The sequence below is a fragment of the Parasteatoda tepidariorum genome, chromosome 3 (genome assembly GCF_043381705.1).
Source record: "Parasteatoda tepidariorum isolate YZ-2023 chromosome 3, CAS_Ptep_4.0, whole genome shotgun sequence".
In the NCBI taxonomy this organism is placed as follows: Eukaryota; Metazoa; Arthropoda; class Arachnida; order Araneae; family Theridiidae; genus Parasteatoda; species Parasteatoda tepidariorum.
Genome location: NC_092206.1, coordinates 11,957,909 through 11,979,873, shown reverse-complemented (window position 1 = coordinate 11,979,873; position 21,965 = coordinate 11,957,909). Strand labels below are relative to the sequence as shown.

General features: G+C 31.8%; 1 protein-coding gene across 1 annotated transcript in view; it reads left to right on the top strand.

Annotated features, from left to right (window-relative positions):
- Positions 1 to 21,965, top strand: part of LOC107449361 (A-type potassium channel modulatory protein KCNIP1) — a 136,352-nt gene that overhangs the window by 23,741 nt on the left and 90,646 nt on the right. The window contains exon 2 of the mRNA XM_071179066.1: positions 16,709 to 16,833. Within this exon, the coding sequence (XP_071035167.1) occupies positions 16,709 to 16,833 (125 nt within the window). The remainder of the gene's footprint in view (positions 1 to 16,708; positions 16,834 to 21,965) is intronic.

Genomic DNA, 21,965 nt, shown 5'->3' with positions numbered 1-21,965 from the left:
AAGGTGATTTAAGGTGCTTTGATCAGCTAAATGATGTAAATGTTTCGTCCAACATTAATTTTTTATACCAAAATTAAATGTGTGGGGAAAGAAAACCTTTCTCTCTCTGAAAATGTAAAATATAATGTTGAAAATGTCTACACCTATTCCGATAAGTAATTCGTGTACTGTATCAATCTTCCGCTTTTCTATTAATTCAGGACATCATAAAACATCACCACTATAGAAAACCTAACCAATCTAAAAGATAGAAGGAAAAAAAAGAAAGAAAGAAAATCCCGTAAAAAAAAAACCTAAATTACAAATTTTGATGAATCTGAAGGGAAAAAAAAAAGAAATTAATACTTAGGAATATGTATATTTAGTTATTCATAAATCATTTTTCCCATTCATGCGTTCAGGACAGGCTGGATTAAAGTATCGGGAAAATTCTCTCAAAATTCAATATTGAATAATTTATTGGAAAAGATTAAAAAATAAAAAAATAAAGAAATTTATAGGCAACTTTAACGTAAATCCTGGAAATCTAAGATTAAGTAAGGATTTAACAAAATAAAAAGAAGTTTCCCTTTGATAGTAATTAATGAATTGAACGAAAAGCTTTTTATCTTTTCGATTAGAAATACTTTTTTCCCCTTATAATGTAGCTTTTGCCTTCTTGTAAAAACAATGGAAAAAACTTCAGAAAAACAGAAATCTTCGTGTTTAGTATATTTTATTTTATAACCGTCGTTGAACAGCCGACACAATTTTTGGGTTTACGACAACTAATTTTCAACTCCGTAGCCTTGTCATTTTTAACATATTTCGGAAGACAAGGGAACTCTTGAGTCAAGTATTGGGAGCAATGTGCCTTCGTGGAGGACTTTTTGGTGGAATTAACCCGCATTTGCGTTGCATGGAGAGGAAAATCACGAAAACTTCGCTCGGTTAGCCGGACGGCAATGGGACTCTAACTAATGATCCGTCTACCATTGGATATTTTACTATTATTATTGGATATTTATTTGGAGGATATTTTACGTCAGCACTGTGGTCCATGCAAGTCGTATGCTGGATTCGTATCGACCAGCCATCGTTGGGATTCGAACCCAGTTCACCTCATTGGAAGGCGAGTGCTCTATCCCCTGTACCATCACGGCTCTAGAGTTTAACATAACATCTTATGTTCTAACTTAGGTAAATTATAAACTTTAAACAAAGTTGTATTAATTTTAATAAACTTAAGTAATAAAAATTAGAGGCCTATCAGTTTGATAAAATTGTGTACTTAACCTTTAAAGGATAGTACAGTCCGTAGCCATATTAGTAGACACACTATAAGATTCTAAATTCTAAATTAGTGAAATTATAAACATCAGGTGATACTACTCGGATGAAACCGGTTTGCATTTGTTTACGCTCCTGTATCAATGGGTTAACATTGTAATACAATACGTTAAAAATAAATACAAATAGGAAGTATATAAAAAATCTCCTGTATTAAAACCTATTACATGTATGTTTAAATATAAAAGTATTGCCTATAAACTCGTGCAAATCATGTCATTACTAAAAAAACTACATATTGCGTCAAATAATTTGATCTAATTATTATAAAATATACTAATATACTGAGTGATATAATAAATATTCTATATTTATATAATATATCGTCTAATTTATTCTATCGTCAAATTTATATTATATATCGTCTAATTTTACTAATTGATACACAAAGGTAAACAAGTGCAAATCGGTTTCAGTAGCGTAAAAACAATAAAGCTGTATAGTATGACCTGATTATTAAGATTTTACATGGAATCTTATAGTGCGTCTAATAATTATAACAGGGACCGTACATGGTTATATCCGTTCATGTAAGACCCTTGTTATCACTTATATTAGGCTTCTTGTATTATGCTCCTATATCAGATACCTATTAACACAACAATAGTAGTAATTATTAACACAATTAATTAAACACTGGCATCAATGATGTATAGCGATATTTTACGCTCTTTCTAAACGGATAGGAAAAGAAAATGAAAAATATTTAGCCTTAGCTTAAATAACTAAACTAACTTTAAAAAATACTAATAATACATTTATAAAAATACTTTTAGATAAAAATACTTTTTTTTAAAACTAATTTTTTAAAAAAAACTAAAGGCCTATAATGCTAGAGATTTAACAAATTATAAAAAAAATTTTTTTTTAACTGAATTAAACCTAGGAAATTGTTACAAATTTATTAAAATCATAAAATTTTTCATTATTTAAGAAAATTATTTTTAATTAGACCCATTTTTTTAATTTTCTAAAATTTTTAATGCGCTTCTTAGAAAATTTATTTAATTTTAGCATAATTGAACATTTTAATTCGTTTGTCGAATGAGCATTTTAGTATATTTATTAAATGAACATTTTTTTATGCATATCAAGTGCAAATTTCAATAGATTCATCCCTAAAAATTCAAAAGTGATTAACTAAAAAAAAGTTCAAAAAATCTGCTCCTTAAAATTAACCTAATATAGAAACACTTTGAAAATAACTGTTTTCTTTTAACAACAATTAAAGTAAAAGTTTTTTTACTTAAATTTCGTTGTTTGTTTTTTTTTTTTGAAGAAAAGGAAAAAGCTTGAAATAAACAGAACACTATTACGTGGAGGGCTATTAAATATATTTAAAATCACCTGGTGTCACATAAAAAGCGTTAAAGCCAAAGGAAATATTTATAAGGGTCATGAATATTCATGGAGTCAAGGAATATTAAGAGAGAGAAAAAAGTATGTTTCATTTTCAGCAGTTTCTGTTCGACATAATTCATTTTAGTGTTTATGGCACATCATTATCGTTATCAGGATATAACGTACTGTATAAATAATTGCAAATTAGATACTAACTGATTCTTAGTGATTTCCTGATTTACTTGTCACGTTAAAATTTAAGGTAAAAAAGAGTATCTTTTACATATTGAATGAATAAAAATGATGGGTTTTACTAAAAATAAAATAATCCTCTTGTTCTCTTCACGAGCGCAACATTAATTCAATTTTACATCAAAATTATAAACCTTAAGTTGTTTTATTGCACTAATACAGATTTGGTACCACAGTATGTTCAGTTACCACAGAAAATTCAACACTTTTGAATTTCTATAAAAACTCGAAAAATGTTTTGCGACTTAGAGAATAGTGTAATGAGTTAGCAATACTTAACAATTGTGTATTCAGTATTTTAATTGGAAAACGAGACAGTTTTACTTATAATAAAAAGGAAAAATTTACTGTTTTTTGTAAAACGGTTAATAAGTTATATACCATTTCAAATAAGTATATAATAAAAAGTTATAAATGTTTCATAAAATGCAAGTGGGATTATTTTATGATAAAAGTACCTTTAGTTTTGAGTCTTTAATTTGGAATAATAATCAAAATGTAATAACTGAGATAATAACTGGAGTAATAATCAAAATGTAAGAGAAAAATACAAAAAAAATAAATAAATAATAAGTTACTATTATTTGCTATTCAATAAGACTTAAAGAAATATTTTATGGGCAAAAAATACCTTAATAACTTTTTTTTAAATAACCGTCGTTGAACAGCCGACCCAATTTTTGAGTTTACGAATACTAAAGTTCAAATCCGTAGCCTTGTCATTTTGAACTCAATCCAGAAGACGAGGAAACTCCTGGATCAAGTATTGGGAGAAATTTGCGTTACATGGAGAGGAAGACCATGAGAACCTCCCACGGTTAGCCTGACGGCAAGGGGACTCTAATCCATGATCTGTTAACTACTGAGTATATTTCACGTCTGCACTGTGGTCGGTGCAAGTCGGATGCGGAATTCGTATGAACCAGCCATTGCCGGGATCGAACCTGGTTCACCTTATTGGAAGGCGGACGCTCTATCCCCTGAGCCATCGTGCCTCAACCTTTATAATTTGCACTGAATTTAGGCTTATGAAAACCAAAGAAATGCAGATCTTTTTTTTTTGCCAATAAGAATTTACGGAAACAAGGAAAAACGAATTTAGACTAACATATTTTTATTTTAATAATTTAATAATTAATTTAATTAATTTCTCATTAGAAGTACGCCAAGATGACATAAGAAAACTAACTTGAGCTAAAACAATAATTTATTTCTTTACATATAAAAAAGGACGCTTCAATTTCAGAAAATCATATTTGATATGATATAAATTATGAAGTACAATTTTTATTGGCACACTGTAAACAAATGGATACTCAAAACGAATGACATTTTCTTCATATTTAACTTGAGAAACGGTCCAATAAAAAGTTCTAAACTACATATATCATCTTGTCGTGAAGAATTAACTGAGTTTTAGAACGGAAAAATAACTTAAATATTTTAAAAGGCATTAATCTTTTTTTAAAAATCAATTCGCCAATTCCTCGACATTTTCTCCTCTCGAGGAAAATTATAAATATCACTGCCTTATTCTCAGTTAAATTCCATCATAATTAGCAAACAAAACACTGCTTTCTTCCCACTCAGGCATGCATGTATGTCTGAATATTGCAACTAAAAACTTTTTGCATAATTTTTTTTTGCATTAAATGCTGGCAAATGTAATTTAAATATTTGATTATAAGCTTTTCAGTTTCATCAAAATTTAGCACTATAAACATTTTCAAAATAACATTCTTTTACAGGACTATTCTCATTGCTTCTATTTAGAAACGAATCCAAAAATTTCACAAATCAGATTTGAAAGCTCACTTTCAAAACTGATTTGTGAAATGGGATACCTGTGAGTGACGTCGTGTGGGTATCTCGATCCTGATTGGTTGTTGAAACGTGGCATTTGCTTACGTCAGCAACTGTTCTTTCCATTCTATTTCAAGCAAGCCAAGTCCGTCAACTTACAATTATTTTAAGTGGCCCTACCTACATTCTTTTCTATCACAAAGATTTCAATTCTTTCGTAATATATTTACACAAATACTTAACACAAAGGTAGGCACGAAGCCATGTTAAACATGAACAAACTTATTAAGCATCAAAGTTGAAAGGTACACAAAACAAATATATGTAACGTTAACAATAAAATACGCAAACAAATAATAAATCCAAGTTAAATAAAAGACGAAAAAGAATTATATTTCAACAAAATCGGAGAGCGATTCGGAGAGCTGGCTATGTATTCAATTAACTTACAGTTAATTGACATTCTAAGTTATGTAGAGAAACTTAGCACAACTTTAATACCCCATTTTGCTGATAAAGATAAGCTGGCACTGGCATCATAGGTCACATGTGTGGGTATGGCTTGTCTTCTTTTTGGAGTGCGAGTACCCAATCGATATTTCTGTCTGAATGAAAATCCCCCCCTCCCTAGAACTAAGCAGAGATTTATTTTTACTCGGTAAAAACTAATAGACAAATAAATAAAAAAAGAAATAATGAATAGAAGAAAAAATTGGTTTGAAATCTTTTTCAAATATTTTCAATGTTATTTTTATTACAGCAAATCAAATATTTCGGGAGGGGGGCACCGTCCCCCCCATTCTCCACCAACTACAGCACTGAGCATTATCGGTAGCCGATGGTGACCTCAGTAAGCTAGAGTCTGGTGTTGTTCTCACGTGCTTGCGCCCTTGGTTTCGGCTGTCTCCCTGAAGTAAAAATGGATTTTAAAAACTGTTTTCACAAATCAGAGAAATGTCAACTTATTTTTCCACTAAACTTTTTAAAATTGTAATCTATTTTTTGGGAAATATGTACCCATTAATAGAATTGACATTTATATTTTTGCATTAGGTGTTTAGAATAATTCGTTCTTCTTAAAGAGGACCACTCCCAACCGAACTCAACTGTCGAATTGGTAGAGACGGGGAGAAAAAATCAAGACAGGCTTTTATATTTCTATGTTTCATTTTCACCGATATAAGCTGATAGATATAAATAAAATGATGATGGATGTTTACTCTATTTGGCAGTGTGTTTTGATACTTGTAAAATATAAAACCTCCACCCAACTACAATTTGAGATATTCGACGATTTTTCGACAAAATCGTACTAATATCATTGCGCAATCAACAGTGTCTTATAGGTAATTAAATAGTGTTGTCGATTTTTAGATTTTTTGATAAGTATCTTTGTTTTTATTCAATTAATGTTAAACGAATTTTTTACAGTCGTCCAAATTAGTTTTCATTATTTTAAACTGGAATAAAATTAGATTTTTGAAAAAAATTGAGATCAAATTACTGCACGTTTCTGAGTTTTTTTGAGGAAAATTGAAGTTTGAGGAAAAATGCATAGAAGCGCTGCTTACAAATGATCAAGTACTGCTTACGTAAACTTATAAAGCTAACACTTTATTTTCTACTTCTATTGAAAGGTATTTTACTGTCTAATAATATCATCAAGAGTTTGATCTTTACAAAACAGAAAAACAAAACGCGAATTAAAATTTTAATCCGAAAATCCACCTTCTTTTTTACTTTTTATTCTTTGCTTATTGTAACTCATTTTTATAATTTTGATTAAAAACAAGTTTAGTGATGTTTTGAAAAAGGGATTTCTTTTTATTTATTTGTTTTAAAATCAGACATGTCATAACCTGCAGCACGCGCTGGTGGGTTTCTGCAACCAGGAATGGGATTAGTATATTCTTTTAAAAACATGAAACATTTCAGATTCTATTAAAAATTGTCTTATAAAGCTAACACTTTATTTTCTACTTTTATTGAAAGGTATTGCGTTGCCTAATAATAAAAAAATATCAACAAAAGTTTGTTCAGTACGGAACAATATCAAGAAAATGCAAAATTTAAACCTGAAATCCAAAATGGCGAGGGCCTCTTAAGCATTAAAGCCTTCTCATTCACAGAATCTTAAGCCCTTGCAAATCGTTCCAGTTATCAGCGAAAGTGTCTTAAAATTGAGACTGAAAGTGACTTTTAGTTCTTTGTATTTCGGGGATACAGTTAAAAGTATTTTTTCCTTTCCGGCTTCATTAGATTATTTCAAAGTAAATAATTGCGAGATAAGGGATTTATTATTATCAATACATCTAGATAGTGGTATCCTGGAAAAATTCCATTGTATTTGTTTTTTGCTATATATTTCTCCATACCTTTCATGGGAGGCCGGGATAGCCTGGTTGGTAGGGCGCTGGGCCTATGTGCAAGAGTTTGTGGGTTAGATCCCCACCGGCCGAAGACTCACCGAGTAGTGAATGTTACTGATGCACGTTAAACCTGTCGAGTCTCAAAGTCTTCCATGTTCCCATTACAAATCAATAACTCTGGGGGTACTGATCCAGGAGTTTCCTTGTCTTCTTGATTGGTTCAAAATTACAGGGTTACGGAGTTGAACATTAGTGTCGTAAATCCAAAATTAATCGGCTGTTAAACGACGGATATAATATAATAATAATAATACAATATGCCTTCCATGGAGGCGTGGTGGCTCAGGGAACAGAGCGATCCCCTTCCGATGAGGTGAACTGGGTTCGAATCCCAGCGATGGCTGGTCGATACGAATTTCTCATTCGGCTCACACCGACCACAATGCTGTCATGAAAATATACTCAATGGTAGACGGATGATGCAACCAGGGTAACCGTGGGAGGTTTTCGTGGTTTTCTACTCCATGTAACGCAAATGCGGATTAGTTCCATCAAAAAGCCCACCACGAAGGCAAATTTCTTCCAATACTTGATTCAGGCGCTCCCTTGTCTTCGGGATTATGTTCAAAATTTCAAGGCTAGGGAGCATTAGGGAGTTGAACATTAGTATTCATAAATCTTAAATTGGGTCGACTGTTCAACGAAGGTTATAAAATATAAAAAATATACTTCCCATGAATTTTTGTTTTAAAATTTATTTGCAGGCATGTTTGAAGAGGGCAAATCTTGTTGCAGACCTCATCGAATAAAGGTCTTGATACTACTGAATACATGCATCGAGAAAAAAAAACATTTTTTGAATTGCTCATGTGTATAAATATTATTTCTCTTGAACTAGTTTATGAACATAGATCTTTTGGTCAAAATTCTCTGTGCTTATTATGTTTAAAATTTACATGCTAAGGAAATAATATAGTATGTGAATATTTTTTGAGTTTTGTGAAGTGGGGAAAGAGCTTCGAAACGGGAGAGGGGGTGAAACAGCCAAAACAAATCTGAAACCAGAGATCTCTTGTCTAATCCTTGTATATAGTTTTAGTTTTTTTTTTTTTGGGGGGGGGGGCAAAAACCCCTACGAAATTCTACATTACTTGATTAATGAGCTATTGTACGACAATGTGGATGAGTAGAATATAGTTAGAATATTAGTTAGTAGTATTTGTAGTATTACTATAGTATATATTAGAATTTGTAGTTAGAATATATATATATATATATATAAATGTATGTAAATGTAGTAAAAAAGTATGCAGGAATAATTGACATTACATTGAAGCTATAAATAGTCACCTTCGGAATTTAACGATAGAAGAACATGAGACTGAAAACCTCAGACTGTTTGATTTTTGGAAGAGAAAGAGTTAAATAAAGATCACGTTCAAGTTTCATTAAGTACAGCAAACTGGTTTTGATTATTTTAATCCTATATTTCTCCCGAATGATACCACAGAGTTCGACTACATTTTTGATTCTTCTTCATTCAAATATTAATTTAGTATTAAATAAGATTAAGAGGATGCGATCTGAAAAAAAAAATTTCATTAGAAGTTCCATGCGATCTTTGTAAATAGATGAAACATGTTAAGTTCACGCGATTTCCTCCTTTTCCACACTTTCCCACTACACGTTGCCATGGTTTTCCGCAAATCTTGCTTTCCCCCCCCCATTTCAGCACAATTCAGTAAGATATTGGAATAAACTTACGTGGAGAAAAAAAAGCAAAACTCGTTTAAACCATGGTAACGGAGAGAAGAAGTGAGGAGAGTTGAGAAATCGTGAAACCTTGCAACGCGTATTCTATTCATGTACACTATATTACATTAGGAAAATTAGGAAGGAAAACAATTAGCTAATGTAAATAACATGACAACATTGCCAAGACAATAAAAAAAATTTCAACTTAAAGCTACACGCGTATAATAAATAATAGTAATGAACTGAAACTGTAAGATATTCATCGATTAATAACTTAATTCACTTCAAAAATATATTAATAAGAAATATATATTCAGCTCCTGTTTTTGAGAGCTTAAAACACGCCGACTGTTTTTTTTTTATCTATTTATATATTTTTGAAGCGAATGAAGTTATTAATCAAGTTATAATAGTTATAGTTAAGAACAACAATACTTTCAAATTAATTCAATTACTCCAAGAACTATTATTCTCCTAACTACAATAAATATAATAAATGATAAATACATTTACGAACATAACTACTTACACTTTAATTCGATTACTGAAATATTAAATATATTCTTTACCTTCATTAAATATAATAAAGATATATAAAGAGAGATATACTTAAGACTAAAAGTACTTTAATTCGGTTATAAAACGAATAATTATATTCTTAACTTCATTAACTGCCGCCATGTCTTTGAAATTTAAATAAAAATGAAATTCAATAGTTTAAAAGTACTATATATATTTATTACAGTTTTTGTTAAGTATATATTTAACTTACAGCTATTTAAATAAACAACCAACTGAAATGGAAGAGCTTAAATTTCATTATTTAAATTAGATGGGGTCCTCCCACGCGTTCTAACACACCCACTTACTTCCTTTAAAATAATCATTTTAATAAAAGTAAAGAAAGGATAAACTTCGGATCAATTAGTGACTTTGAGGATCGTTTCTCTGGGATTATATTTTTATGATGTCATTTTTTTTTCTTTTTCTTTTACACGTTTTACATTTTTTCTTTCTTTTTCTTTTTATGTTTGTAAGAAAAACCGGGGTGCAAAGTGACAGCATATTGTAAAGACAATCATTTTAAATTTATCTCCTCTTTTTTTACTGTCAACGAAATGAGTTGGCTTTCAGCCAAAATCTATTGTTTTTTAATCTTATTTACAGGAATAAAGGAAAAATACTCGTTCCTAAACTTTTTTTATTTCTTTTTTTAAATCTACTTTTACAATAATTACAGGTTTTTTGAAACATTTTATATTCTCGGTACATAAATCTTGAGTATAATAGCTTGGATAGTTTAATGTTTTTTAAACAAAAATATATTTATAAATAAACAAAACAATTTTTAAAAAGATAAAAAAACATATTCCTCATGAAGAGGATAAAAGATAAGATTCCGTCCAGGCGACATAATGTACAATATTGTTTTATCTGACTTTTTATTTTATTTCAACGAAAAAAAAATTTTAAAATTTTTTTAATAAAAACTGAAAATGGTATTTCATGTTTTCAAAAGAATATACTAATCGCATGATTGGTAGCAGAAACCAACAGCGAGCTGTAGGTTATCACAACTCTCATTTTAAAATAAATAAATAATCACACTTAAGGCGCTTTTTAAAAAAATCACTAAACTTTTTTCCGCCTCAGGAGAGAAGGCGTTTGTCTTCCAATGAGGTGAACCGGGTTCGAATCCCAACTATTGCTGGTCGATACGAATTCCGCATCCGTTTTGCAGCAACCACAGTACTGACGTAAAATATCCACAGTGGTAGGCGAATCATGGGTTATAGTCCCTTTGCAGTCAGGCTAACAGTGAGAGGTTCTCGTTGTCCTCCTATCCATGCAACGCCAATGCGGGTTAATTCCATCAAAATGTCCTCCACGAAGGCAGATTTATCCCAATACTTGATCCAGGAGTTCTCTTGTCTTCTGGATTGGGTTCAAAATTACAAGACTACGGAGTCGTAAACCCAAAATTGGGTCGGCAGTTCAACGACGGTTATAAAATAAAATACAATCTTCAGATACAATTTCAAATTATTTTCAAGCAAATATAAAGATTGGGGAATGCAGATTAATATGTCACAGGAAGAAACACAAACGAAATCGAAGTCTATCGCATCACGAGTGAAAATTGCGTGACGCATTTCATCAGAATTCGTTTGATTGGCTGATGAAATTCGGAAGTGTTTCGTATAATCAGCATATCAGCTCCTGTCTCCACTAATCCTCCGGTAGTCAAATAGTTAAGGTATTTGTTAGTCCCACTTTCCTCTACTATTATCCATAAGATTAAAGAGCGTTTGAATTTCTATTATTAATTATTATTTTTAATTATTATTAATTATTATTTATTTTCTTTTCAATTATTATTATTGACAAATATTATTTTTGGTGAGAGGGGGTGAGCTGGGGCTGTACCTTTAGTAATTAACAAAACAACTTATTTCGATTTGGAAAAGATAAAAAAAAAATTTTAGCTTCATAAATATTTGACCTTTCGTATTCACTAATAGGTAAAATAAATGACTATATGCTCAAGATTTGTTCAACTTAACATCAAAGGAACGCAATTTCTTTAATAAATTTTTAAACGTCAATAAAAGAGAAAAAATCTAATTTTTATGCAACCTACTACATTAAATGAACAAACAGTTTCTATACTAAAATGAGAGAAACAAGAAAAAATTGGATATTTACCTATTAAAAAAATATTTCACTTTATTATTTTTTAATCCATTTATTCACATACACAGCTTCCATCTTAACATTTTTTTGCCCATTTTCTTCAACAAAATATTTGAACAAATATTGATCGTAATTGTTTTCGCTCGTGTATCAATTGGTTAACGTAGAGCCCCTGAATTAGACAGGCCGACTTATCTATTTTTGGAGCAAAGAGCTAACATAAGCACAATACTAACATAACGTTAACTTGCGAACTTGTTTGCACAAATTGGGTATAATATGAAAAAGACACAACTACTTCCACTTCGAAAATTTTACTAGGTATAACATTTACCTTTTAGCTTAATTAATAAAGTTTTAAATATGTTTACTAAATTCATAAACTTAGATAAAGCAACAAAATAAATTCTTTCTAAAGGAACTTAGACTAATACAATTCCAACCTGGCGAGTAGCGACTTACAACAAAACACTTCGTTTCATGTTTATTTGTTGCTAGAAATCAGGTTCGCGGAAAATGCTTTTTACTAGTTAAATTTAGTAGGAATAACACGACCTGTGACGTAGGCTATAGTATACCCAATATTGCTTGATAGGTCAGCTCTGATAGTATAGGAGCCTTAGGTCAACGTAGTAATGCAATACGTTAAAAATCAATACAAATAGGAAATGTATAAAAATTCTCCTGAATATAAACTCATTACATGCATGTTTAAATATAAGAGTATAGCCTATATACCAGTGCGAAACATGCAATTATTAAAAAACTACAGTGCGACGAATAATTTGATCTAATTATTATAATATACTAATATAATACCTGAACTAATAAATACTCTATATTTATATAATACATCGTCTAATTTATCCAATCATCTAATTTACATTACACGTCGTCTAATTTAACCGACTGATACGCGAACGTAAACAAGTGCAAACCGGTTTCAGTCACGTAAAAACAATAAAGCTGTCGAGTATTAGCTGATAAGTAATATTTTACATAAAATCTCATAGTGAGTCTAATAATTTGGCCAGGGACTGTAGGTTAATCATAGGTAGTCCACTGGAACTGTAGGTAGTCCACAGGGACTGTAGGTTAATCCACTGGAAATAAGAATCGAGCAAATAATAAACTTTTTTTTTTTTATTTAAACTAAAGTTTTAGTACAAGACTATTTATCAAAATTTATATTTTGTCCCCCGGCAAAAACTGAAATATTTTTGTTTTGCGTAACTAAAATTAATGATGATCTCTCAAAAACAAGCAATATTTCTCTGATCAACAGAGTGCTGATGACAAATCAGCCATCAGAATGAAAAATCTACCTCCCAAGAGAAGGATTTATTGCAGCAGATAAAAAAGGTCAACCTGTATTTTGCTTCTCCTTCCTTAACACCCTTTACTTTTATTGGGTGAGAAATTCGATTGATCAAGCCGACGATTGGATTGTTTACTAGAAATGATAGTAGCTTTCCAGCATTACTCACTGTTAGTCGATCTTACGGTTGAGATCACTTTCTATGGGGCTATTTGTATTTCGGTAGCTGCTCAACATTTCTCAAGGTGTCTAAGTTTTCCATTGTTGTCAATACATTTTTATTGGCTGGAAAATCACATGGTAGGATACAGTTTTCCCACATTATTTTTAATATTTATTTGGTTGTCATTGGCATAAAATTGATATAAATCATTGTTTTCCTATAAATATTTTTGTTTCCCTAATTTAAAGGTCAAAATTACCTGTACTGTTATTATTACAATTTTGATTTCGTTTGATTTCTAAATTAAGAGTTTTGGAGGATCGTTTTTATTGTTATTATTATTAGAATAATGTAATTCTACGTTACATTTTAAGATAAAGTTATTTTAATCCGTTTTTGATCCAATTAACCGTTTTACAATTCTTATTTTTTGGTGCAAATGACATTAATATACTATTATAAATTAGGGTTAAGGAGATTCGTTAAATGATTTAGAAACTTAACTTTCAGCTTAGTGCACAAAATGAAGAATGCAAAAATTGTATTTAAAATTACTTCCGGTAAGCAAAAATATTAAACTACAGTTGTGAATTCATCAAATTAGTTATGACAATTTATTTTTAATTTTACATATTATTTCAAGAAATGATTACTTCGAAAAATTATTTATGTTCACTTATACACCGAAGAGCCATTACATTATGACCACCCTACTAATAACATGTAAGACCGCCTTTAGCCCTCAAAACTGCTAGCACCCGCTGTAGCATTGATTCCACAAGGTGCTGATAGGTAGTCTGAGGTATCTGGTACCAAGTGCTCACCAACTGGTCCTGCAATTCCCTCACATTGCAAGGGAGTAGCGTGGCAGCACGAATTTGGTTTTCCAAGTAGGACCAGAAATGCTCTATTGGATTAAAGTCAGGTGAATATGGGGGCCAAGACATGACTTGAAAGTCGCTGGAATGTTCCTCGACGATTCGACCCTTATGACAGGGTGCATTATCCTNTATTGGGTGAGAAATTCGATTGATCAAGCCGACGATTGGATTGTTTACTAGAAATGATAGTAACTTTCCAGCATTACTCACTGTTAGTCGATCTTACGGTTGAGATCACTTTCTATGGGGCTATTTGTATTTCGGTAGCTTCTCAACATTTCTCAAGGTGTCTGTCTCAGTTTTCCATTGTTGTCAATACATTTTTATTGGCTGGAAAATCACGTGGTAGGATACAGTTTTCCCACATTAATTTTCATATTGGTTTGGTTGTCATTAGCATAAAATTGATACAAATCATTGTTTTCCTATAAATATTTTTATTTCCCTAATTTAAAGGTCAAAATTACCTGTACTGTTATTATTACGCTTTTTATTTCGTTTGATTTCTAAATTAAGAGTTTTGGAGGATTGTATTTCTAGTTACTAGTGGGCTGTGCCCCCAGCTCGCTAACGCTCGCCAACCCCCGAAAATTGCTACGCGATCTTATATGGTTTGCTTCGCAAACCAAGCTCGCTTCGCTCGCTACTAACTTAGGTACATTGCAAGTGCACAAAATTCTAAGAATTCAAAACAATCATTCAAATCCATATAACAACTTTCTTTTTTTTTAAAAAAAATTACATCTTTTTAGTAAACACTAAGTCATCAAAATAAATTTGAATTCAAATAAATGACATGTAATTCGTTAAACCTATTAGAAATGTGCTATAGTATAATTCGTGATATAAATCAAGAATCGTCAAATAAATTCGTGACAAAAAGCGCTTTCGACAAAATACTAATAAAATAGAGATCTATCGACAAAGACTACTCACTTCTGTCTAGCTTAATAGTATGAGATTGCCGCAGCTGATGCTCTCTGGTTATTTCAGTTTCCGTTTTTAAAAGCGCTATATGTTGAGTCACCTCAGCTAGATTTGGCATGTAACATTTTTAGCGGCAATCATTGGTCGATTCACCGTGTAAAAGAAATAGTAACATAAACAAAACAAAGCAAACGTTACCACCGGCGGAAAAGAAATACAGCCAAAATTTGGGAGCCACGTAAGAGAATTATATATATTAGATTATTATTAGAATAATGTAATTCAACGTCACATTTTAAGATAAAGTTATTTTAATCGGTTTCTGATTTTATTAACCGTTTTACGACAATTATACTTTGGTGCAAATGACACTAATGTACTATTATGATGATTTTATTTACAGTTTTACAACAATTATACTTTGGTGCAAATGACACTAATGTACTATTATGACTATTTTATTTACCGTTTTACAACAATTATACTTTGGTGCAAATGACACTAATGTACTACGGTTAAGGAGATTCGTTATGTGGGGGCGGAGTTATTCGACCATGCCAACCGTCATCTATCAAAAGGTACCTCGTAATTGAATCAAGTTAGCATGTCTTTTATACTAGTGAATTGATGTTTAATTTTCGTAGTGGTAGTTACGCCAGAATTTAATGATTTAGAACTTAACTTACAGCTTCATGCAGAAAATGAAGAATGCAAAAATTGTATTTAAAATTACATCCGGTAAGCAAAAATATTAAATTACAGTTGTGAATTCATCAAATTATAGTTATGACAATGTACTTTTAATTTTCCATATTACTTCAAGAAGTGATTACTTCGAAAAATAAAGTCTTAAAGATCTTAATAGTATCGTAAGGGAAATATTTGGACTTGGGAAGGGGAAGTACAAGTGTTCTTTTCAGTACATTTATTTTTAATTGAATAATTTCAACTGTTTTATGCCAAGAAGCAGTAATTATTGCGAATAAATCATCGGCGCTGGTGAGGGACAGCGAGCAGGGGCTTAGCCGCCTAGAATGTTAAACAAATCTTGTTATACTAATTTAAAAAAATGAATAATTAATTCAATAAAATGAAACACGCAGAATAATCTTTTCGAATTTTCATTCACTAAGATGCAATCTTATTGATCTAAAAGGTACACCCTGAATATTCGAATTAATACAGTCAAACCCCTTTATAGTGAACATGGTTTATAGTGAACTCCCAGATATAATCAACGAAATGTTCGCTCCCGTGCCATGCTATACACAGATAATATAATTTTTTGTGGATATAGTGAACCAAAAGAAGAGAGGAAATTCGATATAACGAACTTTTTTCTGTCTTAAACTGATTTTTTTCCTTCATTTTTTGGTAATTTGGTTTCCCATCCCTAAATTTTTTGTACGCAGTACGAAGAGCAATAAAAAATAAAAGCACAAACACATTTTGTTACTACATATTGTTTTTTAAACCTTCTTGTACTTCTTTTTATGATTCATTTATTTAAATAATGTGAAATAAAAGGGAACAGTTTGGAAAAATTAGTTAAAATTGTTTGCAGTACGGATATAGTAAAGTCCCGGTTATAGTGAACCAAAATTATGGTCACTATAGCGGGGTCTGACTGTATTTTGAATTACAAAATAAAATAAATTGTAGCCAGTACTTAGTAACCACATGCACTTGTGTCTCGAATTTATTCTACATCTTCAGATTCGTGAATATTGTTCCAATGAGGATCCAAGTTATTTTGCTGCTATCTAACAACTATCTTTTTTCAACTAAAGCAACTTTTGCTATCATTTGTTTCACGATCAATTTTTTTTTCTTAGTTAATTTATACTAAATATAAGACCTCTTTATTTTTTTCCAGACGTGAGCTATGAGGACTTTGATCCGGCAGCTCCCCGCTACAGACCACTGAGAATCAACGCTCTCTGCAGATTGACCAGTTTCACGAAATCAGAAATCAAACTGATGTACCAGGGTTTTAAACAGGTATTATCTCTTTTTCAATATCTTTTAATGATTGCCTGTAATATGCATGTCCTTTGAGAGAAAAACCTATACACATGGAGATCGAAGTTTAAATAAGAATCAAATTATAAGATACTATCAATCATAATTTCCTGCGAAAAGATTAGACAGAAAAGTTTAAAATCACCAAGAAAAAAATATTTTTTGTCTGTAATGTGTTCGACTCTCATTAAAGTTTATTTTCAATTGAACTGGTTTTAGATAACTTCAATTCCTCATTTTCTTAGTAACCTCGATAATGATTCGTCAGAATTTGGGAAAAAAATTTCTGGTATAAACAATAGATATGTGGAATAATAATGTTTCCATTAGGGTTTATAGAGTGCGGCAGGAATAGTGTACCCAGAGATTGCATAAAACTTATAAATATGACAGCGTTTAAACTGAATGTGAATTTATACAGAAATGGATGAGCTCCATTATAGAACAATAGTGCATTTTTTAGAGGTAAAAAGTTATCGCGCCGACAGAGTGTTGTGCAGAAGCCAGGCATCGTAGCTCTTCGATTGCCTTTAATCACTTCTCCAATAACGGCAATGGTGTAATTGGGGATTTTGTGTAAGTATTGACACGATTTGTTTAAAGTCTTTCACCTTATTGAGAGCTTTTGTCTGAGAGGACAGCTTTCATTAAACGATAAGTTTTACTCGTACGCTTACGCTCTGCCACTAAAAACCATCCCTCTACGCTTTATTCTGCTCTGAACGCATTCATCTTTAGCACGACTTTGTATTCACTTTGGATGCTCCCATGTGATTAATAAGTTATGCAATCTGCGTTGCACTTCAGTGAAGAGTCTCTCTGAATGATAACGCTACTATCGCTACTGTATTTCTGACGTTATCACTCTTGCCTTCGTATCATTTTCTTTGGGCAACCTTCATATCAATTTAAGACCCGGAACATAATACCGTATTTTATATTTTACAAGGGTTTTTAAAATACAATAAAAGTCCGTTATAACGACAATTGGCATTAGAAGGCGGAATTCTTGTTATGGTATTCTTGTCGTTCTAAACAAATACACATATTTAATATTTAAACAGCAATTAATGCAAAAGAGAAAAATTAAATGGACACATTTCTCTCTTTTGTTTTGAACAACTATTCTGATTTAAAATGTACGTCTAAAATAATCAGCCTTGTCGTACAGGACTGAACTGGGATTTTTTTCGAGAAAAAAAATGGCTTTTGGTATATAGCTTTTGACGTCATCGACAATCTCTGAATATTGATTTTAATCGTAAACTGTTAAAAAAGGAAATGAGGCGACATGTCGTCAACAAAAGACTCATTCTTTCGAATTGTGCGGTATAATTTTTAATGATCAAAAAATAATGTTTCTTTCGAACGGAGGATGATAACTTTGCCTGTGGTCATCCTCACTTTCAAATAATAAATATATATTTTCTGTAATATTGCTCACTCGATCAATAGAAAAAAGAAAGAATACCACTAAAAAAATGCAGCAATAGTGATCGGCTCGTCATAACAGATAGTTTATGCTCGTTATAAACAAAAAATTTTGTACCTTTTATTATAAGCATTTTGGTGGTGGCTTGCATATGTAGCGTAATATGCCGTATCTGATCAATAAATGCTTTTACTCAATGTATTAAGCGTGGTGTTTACGAAACGATCTATAAAAAAAGTACAATAAAGGAAGACGATGCTAGGATAGCCTGGTTGGTAGGGCACTGGACTCATGTCCAAGAGTTCGTGGGTTCGATCCCAGACGGATGTAGTGCAGTAAATGGTGACTGATGCACGTTAAATCTGTAGAGTCGCAAAGTCCTCCATGTTCCCATAACAAATCAATATCTCTGGGGGTACTGCTCCAGGAGTTTCCTTGTCTTCTGGATTGATTCAAAATCACAAGGCTACGGAGTTGAACATTAGTATTTGTAAACCCAAAATTGGGTCGGCTGTTCAACGACGGTTATAAAATATAAAATAGTATAAAGGAAGACGGAGCCGCGATACCTCACGGAATAGAGCGTTCATCTTCCAATGAGGTGAACTGGGTTCGAATCCCAGTCGATACGAATTCCGCATCAGGCTTGCACCGGCCACAGTGCTGATGTGAAATATCCTCAGTGGTAGACTTGCTCAGAGTTCACTTGCCGTTAAGCGTTCGTGGGAGGTTCTCGTGGTCTTCCTCTTTAGTGGTATGTCCTCCACGAGGGCAAATTTATCCCAATACTTTATCCAGGAGTTCCCTTGTCTTCTAGATTAGGTTCAAAATTACAAGAATGCGCAGTTGAACATTAGTAGTGCGAAACCCAAAATTGGGTCGGTTGTTGAACGACGGTTATAAAATATAAAGGAAGACGAATAAATTGATCATTTAGATTTTTGCTCCTTTTCATTGCTATTACCACGAAATTGTAGTAGGGAAAAAGTAGTTTATCGTTATAAAATTTTAACCTTTTCAAATGATCCATTCTTTAAATAATTTTCTCATTTCTTTTGATCTTAAGGAGGATCATGCAGTTAAAGGCTGTAAAAAAGAAAGATTTTTTGAATGATTTTTGTAATGCTTGTGATTAAATTAACCTAATATACATATTTTTTAAACTTTTTAAATTAGCGATAAATTGCTGTGCCAAAAAATCATTAAAATTTGATTTTGTTTTGATTTTTTTTTAAAGTTCATAATTTGTTTTTGTCGCAGACAGGATTTTTAAAAAATATATATTTTTGCTACAAAATGGCGTACAAAATGGCATAAAATAAGTTACGTTTTGTGAATGAACTAGTCAAACCAATTAAAAAAATCCCTCAATTACAAAGAAAACTATATTTGTTGTGAACATTGTGATAAAAAGTGAAGTTATTTAATTAAGAATTGTAGAAGTTAGGGATGCAACAAGTAAAAAAAAAACCTAATTTCACTTAAATTGCTTTTAAAGTTTTGTGATCAATAAATGCGTAAAATTCTGGCAAGTTTCCTAAAAAATCCCTATTGAAATAGAATTACTACTCAGATTATTGCTTGCCTGAATATTAAAATAAGTATTATATATAATAAAGTTTAGCTTCATTTATGAAAATTAGGTTTAAATCATTTTTCATTTATATCATTAGGTTTATATCATTTCAAATTGTCAGCTTATTTTTATTCAGAACTCCCTTTTTAAATAAATTTAAGAATATTTTAACTATCTCTGGCGAATTAAATGCCTATTACTATTCAAAATTATCCGTAAACATAATGCATACCATTTCAGACCACCCTCTCCCGCCTAGCTACCGGCCATCTAAAAGGTTTTATTTTATTTTATAACCGTCGTTGAACAGTCGACCCAATTTTATGGACTTACGACTACTAATGTTCAACTCCGGAGCCTTGTAATTTTGAACCCAATCCAGAAGACAAGGGAACTCCTGGATCGAGTATTGGACGAAATTTGAATTCGTGAAGGACTTTCTGATGGAACTAACCTGCATTTGCGTTACATGGAGAGGAAGACCACGAAAATCTCCCACGGTTAGCCTGACGGCAAGGGGACTCTAATCCATGATCCGTTAACTACTGAGGATATTTCACGTCTGCACTGTAATCGGTGCAAGCTGGATGCGGAATTCGTATAGACTGGAATTCGAACCCAGTTCGCCTGATTGGAAGGCGAACGCTCTATCCCCTGAGCCATCGCGACTCATCTAAAAGGTTTTTATATCCGTCGTTGAACAACCGACCCAATTTTGGGTTTACGACTCTTTATTTTCAACGCCTTGTAATTTTGAGCCAATCCAGAAGACAAGGAAACTCCTGGATCAGTACCCCTTGAGGTACTGATTTGTAATGGGAACATGAAGGACTTTGTGACTCGACATATTTAACGTGCATCAGACGCCATTTGCTACATGGGGAGTCTTCGGCCGACGGGGATCGAACTCACGAACTCTTGGATATGGGCCCAGTGCCCTACCAACCAGGCTATTTCCTGAAAGGTTTACTTTTTTTTAACTGGAACTAAAACCTACCCCCTCTGCCGTAAATGCCCTTCTACACCGGACTTCAGCCGATCATATCCTGGACTGTCTTGGTCTTGTCTGGGAAGACTCTACTCCTCTTTTGGTCTTCGATTTCATGCAGGTCAACGGGTTAAGAGATCTGGTCTGACTTCGTCAGGCCAGATAAGGATAAGCAGCAACAACATAGCATTTCATTTAAGTTCATTTAAAGATCATTTAATGTCCATCAGAAAATATTGTAGCAGTTTTTCTATTTTGATGACTATAAAACCCCTGAAATTCCCTATGCGTAAAATATTTAGTATATTATGCAACAATTATCATGAAATCTATATTATTTCGTAAAATCGACTGGATTTTTGTTTCCTATTTATGTTCGCAGTTATGCTTATTATACTAATTTAAAAGCACGAGAGAAAAAATTTATGACCAATTCTTCACTATAGGTAAAATTTTGCAACTCCCTTCCAACCCCAAAAGAACGGTATTAAAAATCAAATTTAGGTAATAAAATTCTTTTTATAAATTAATCACTATCCCCAAAATATTTTAAGATTACACTGCTATATACAGTCTCTGACCAAATTCTTAGACGCACTATAAGATTCTATGAAAAATCTTAATTATCAGGTGGTACTATACAGCTTTATTGTTTCTACGCGACTGAAACCGGTTCGTACTTGTTTACGTTAGTGTATCAATGGATTAAATTAAACGATATATATGCTACCGTTTATGTATATAATGCAGTTATTTCATAGAATACCTAGTTATTCCATGAAATAACTGATCGTGTCCGTTAAAGTGTGTAATATGTTATTAATTTGACACTTTAACTAGTTATTCCATGAAATAATTAGATATTCTATAAATTAACTAATGAGAGACAGTTAAAGTGTAAAATAAACAATTTATCTAAAATGAAATAACTAGATATTCTATAAATAAACTAATGATATACAATTAAAATGAAAAAGAAGCAATTTATCTCATTTATGCAGCGCATAAATGGTATTTATGGAAACGTACCATAAAATCATTTGTTACAACAAGGATTACTAAAATGACACTTGGAATTACAAAGAACATTATTTAAATAGGATTTTTTCGGACCA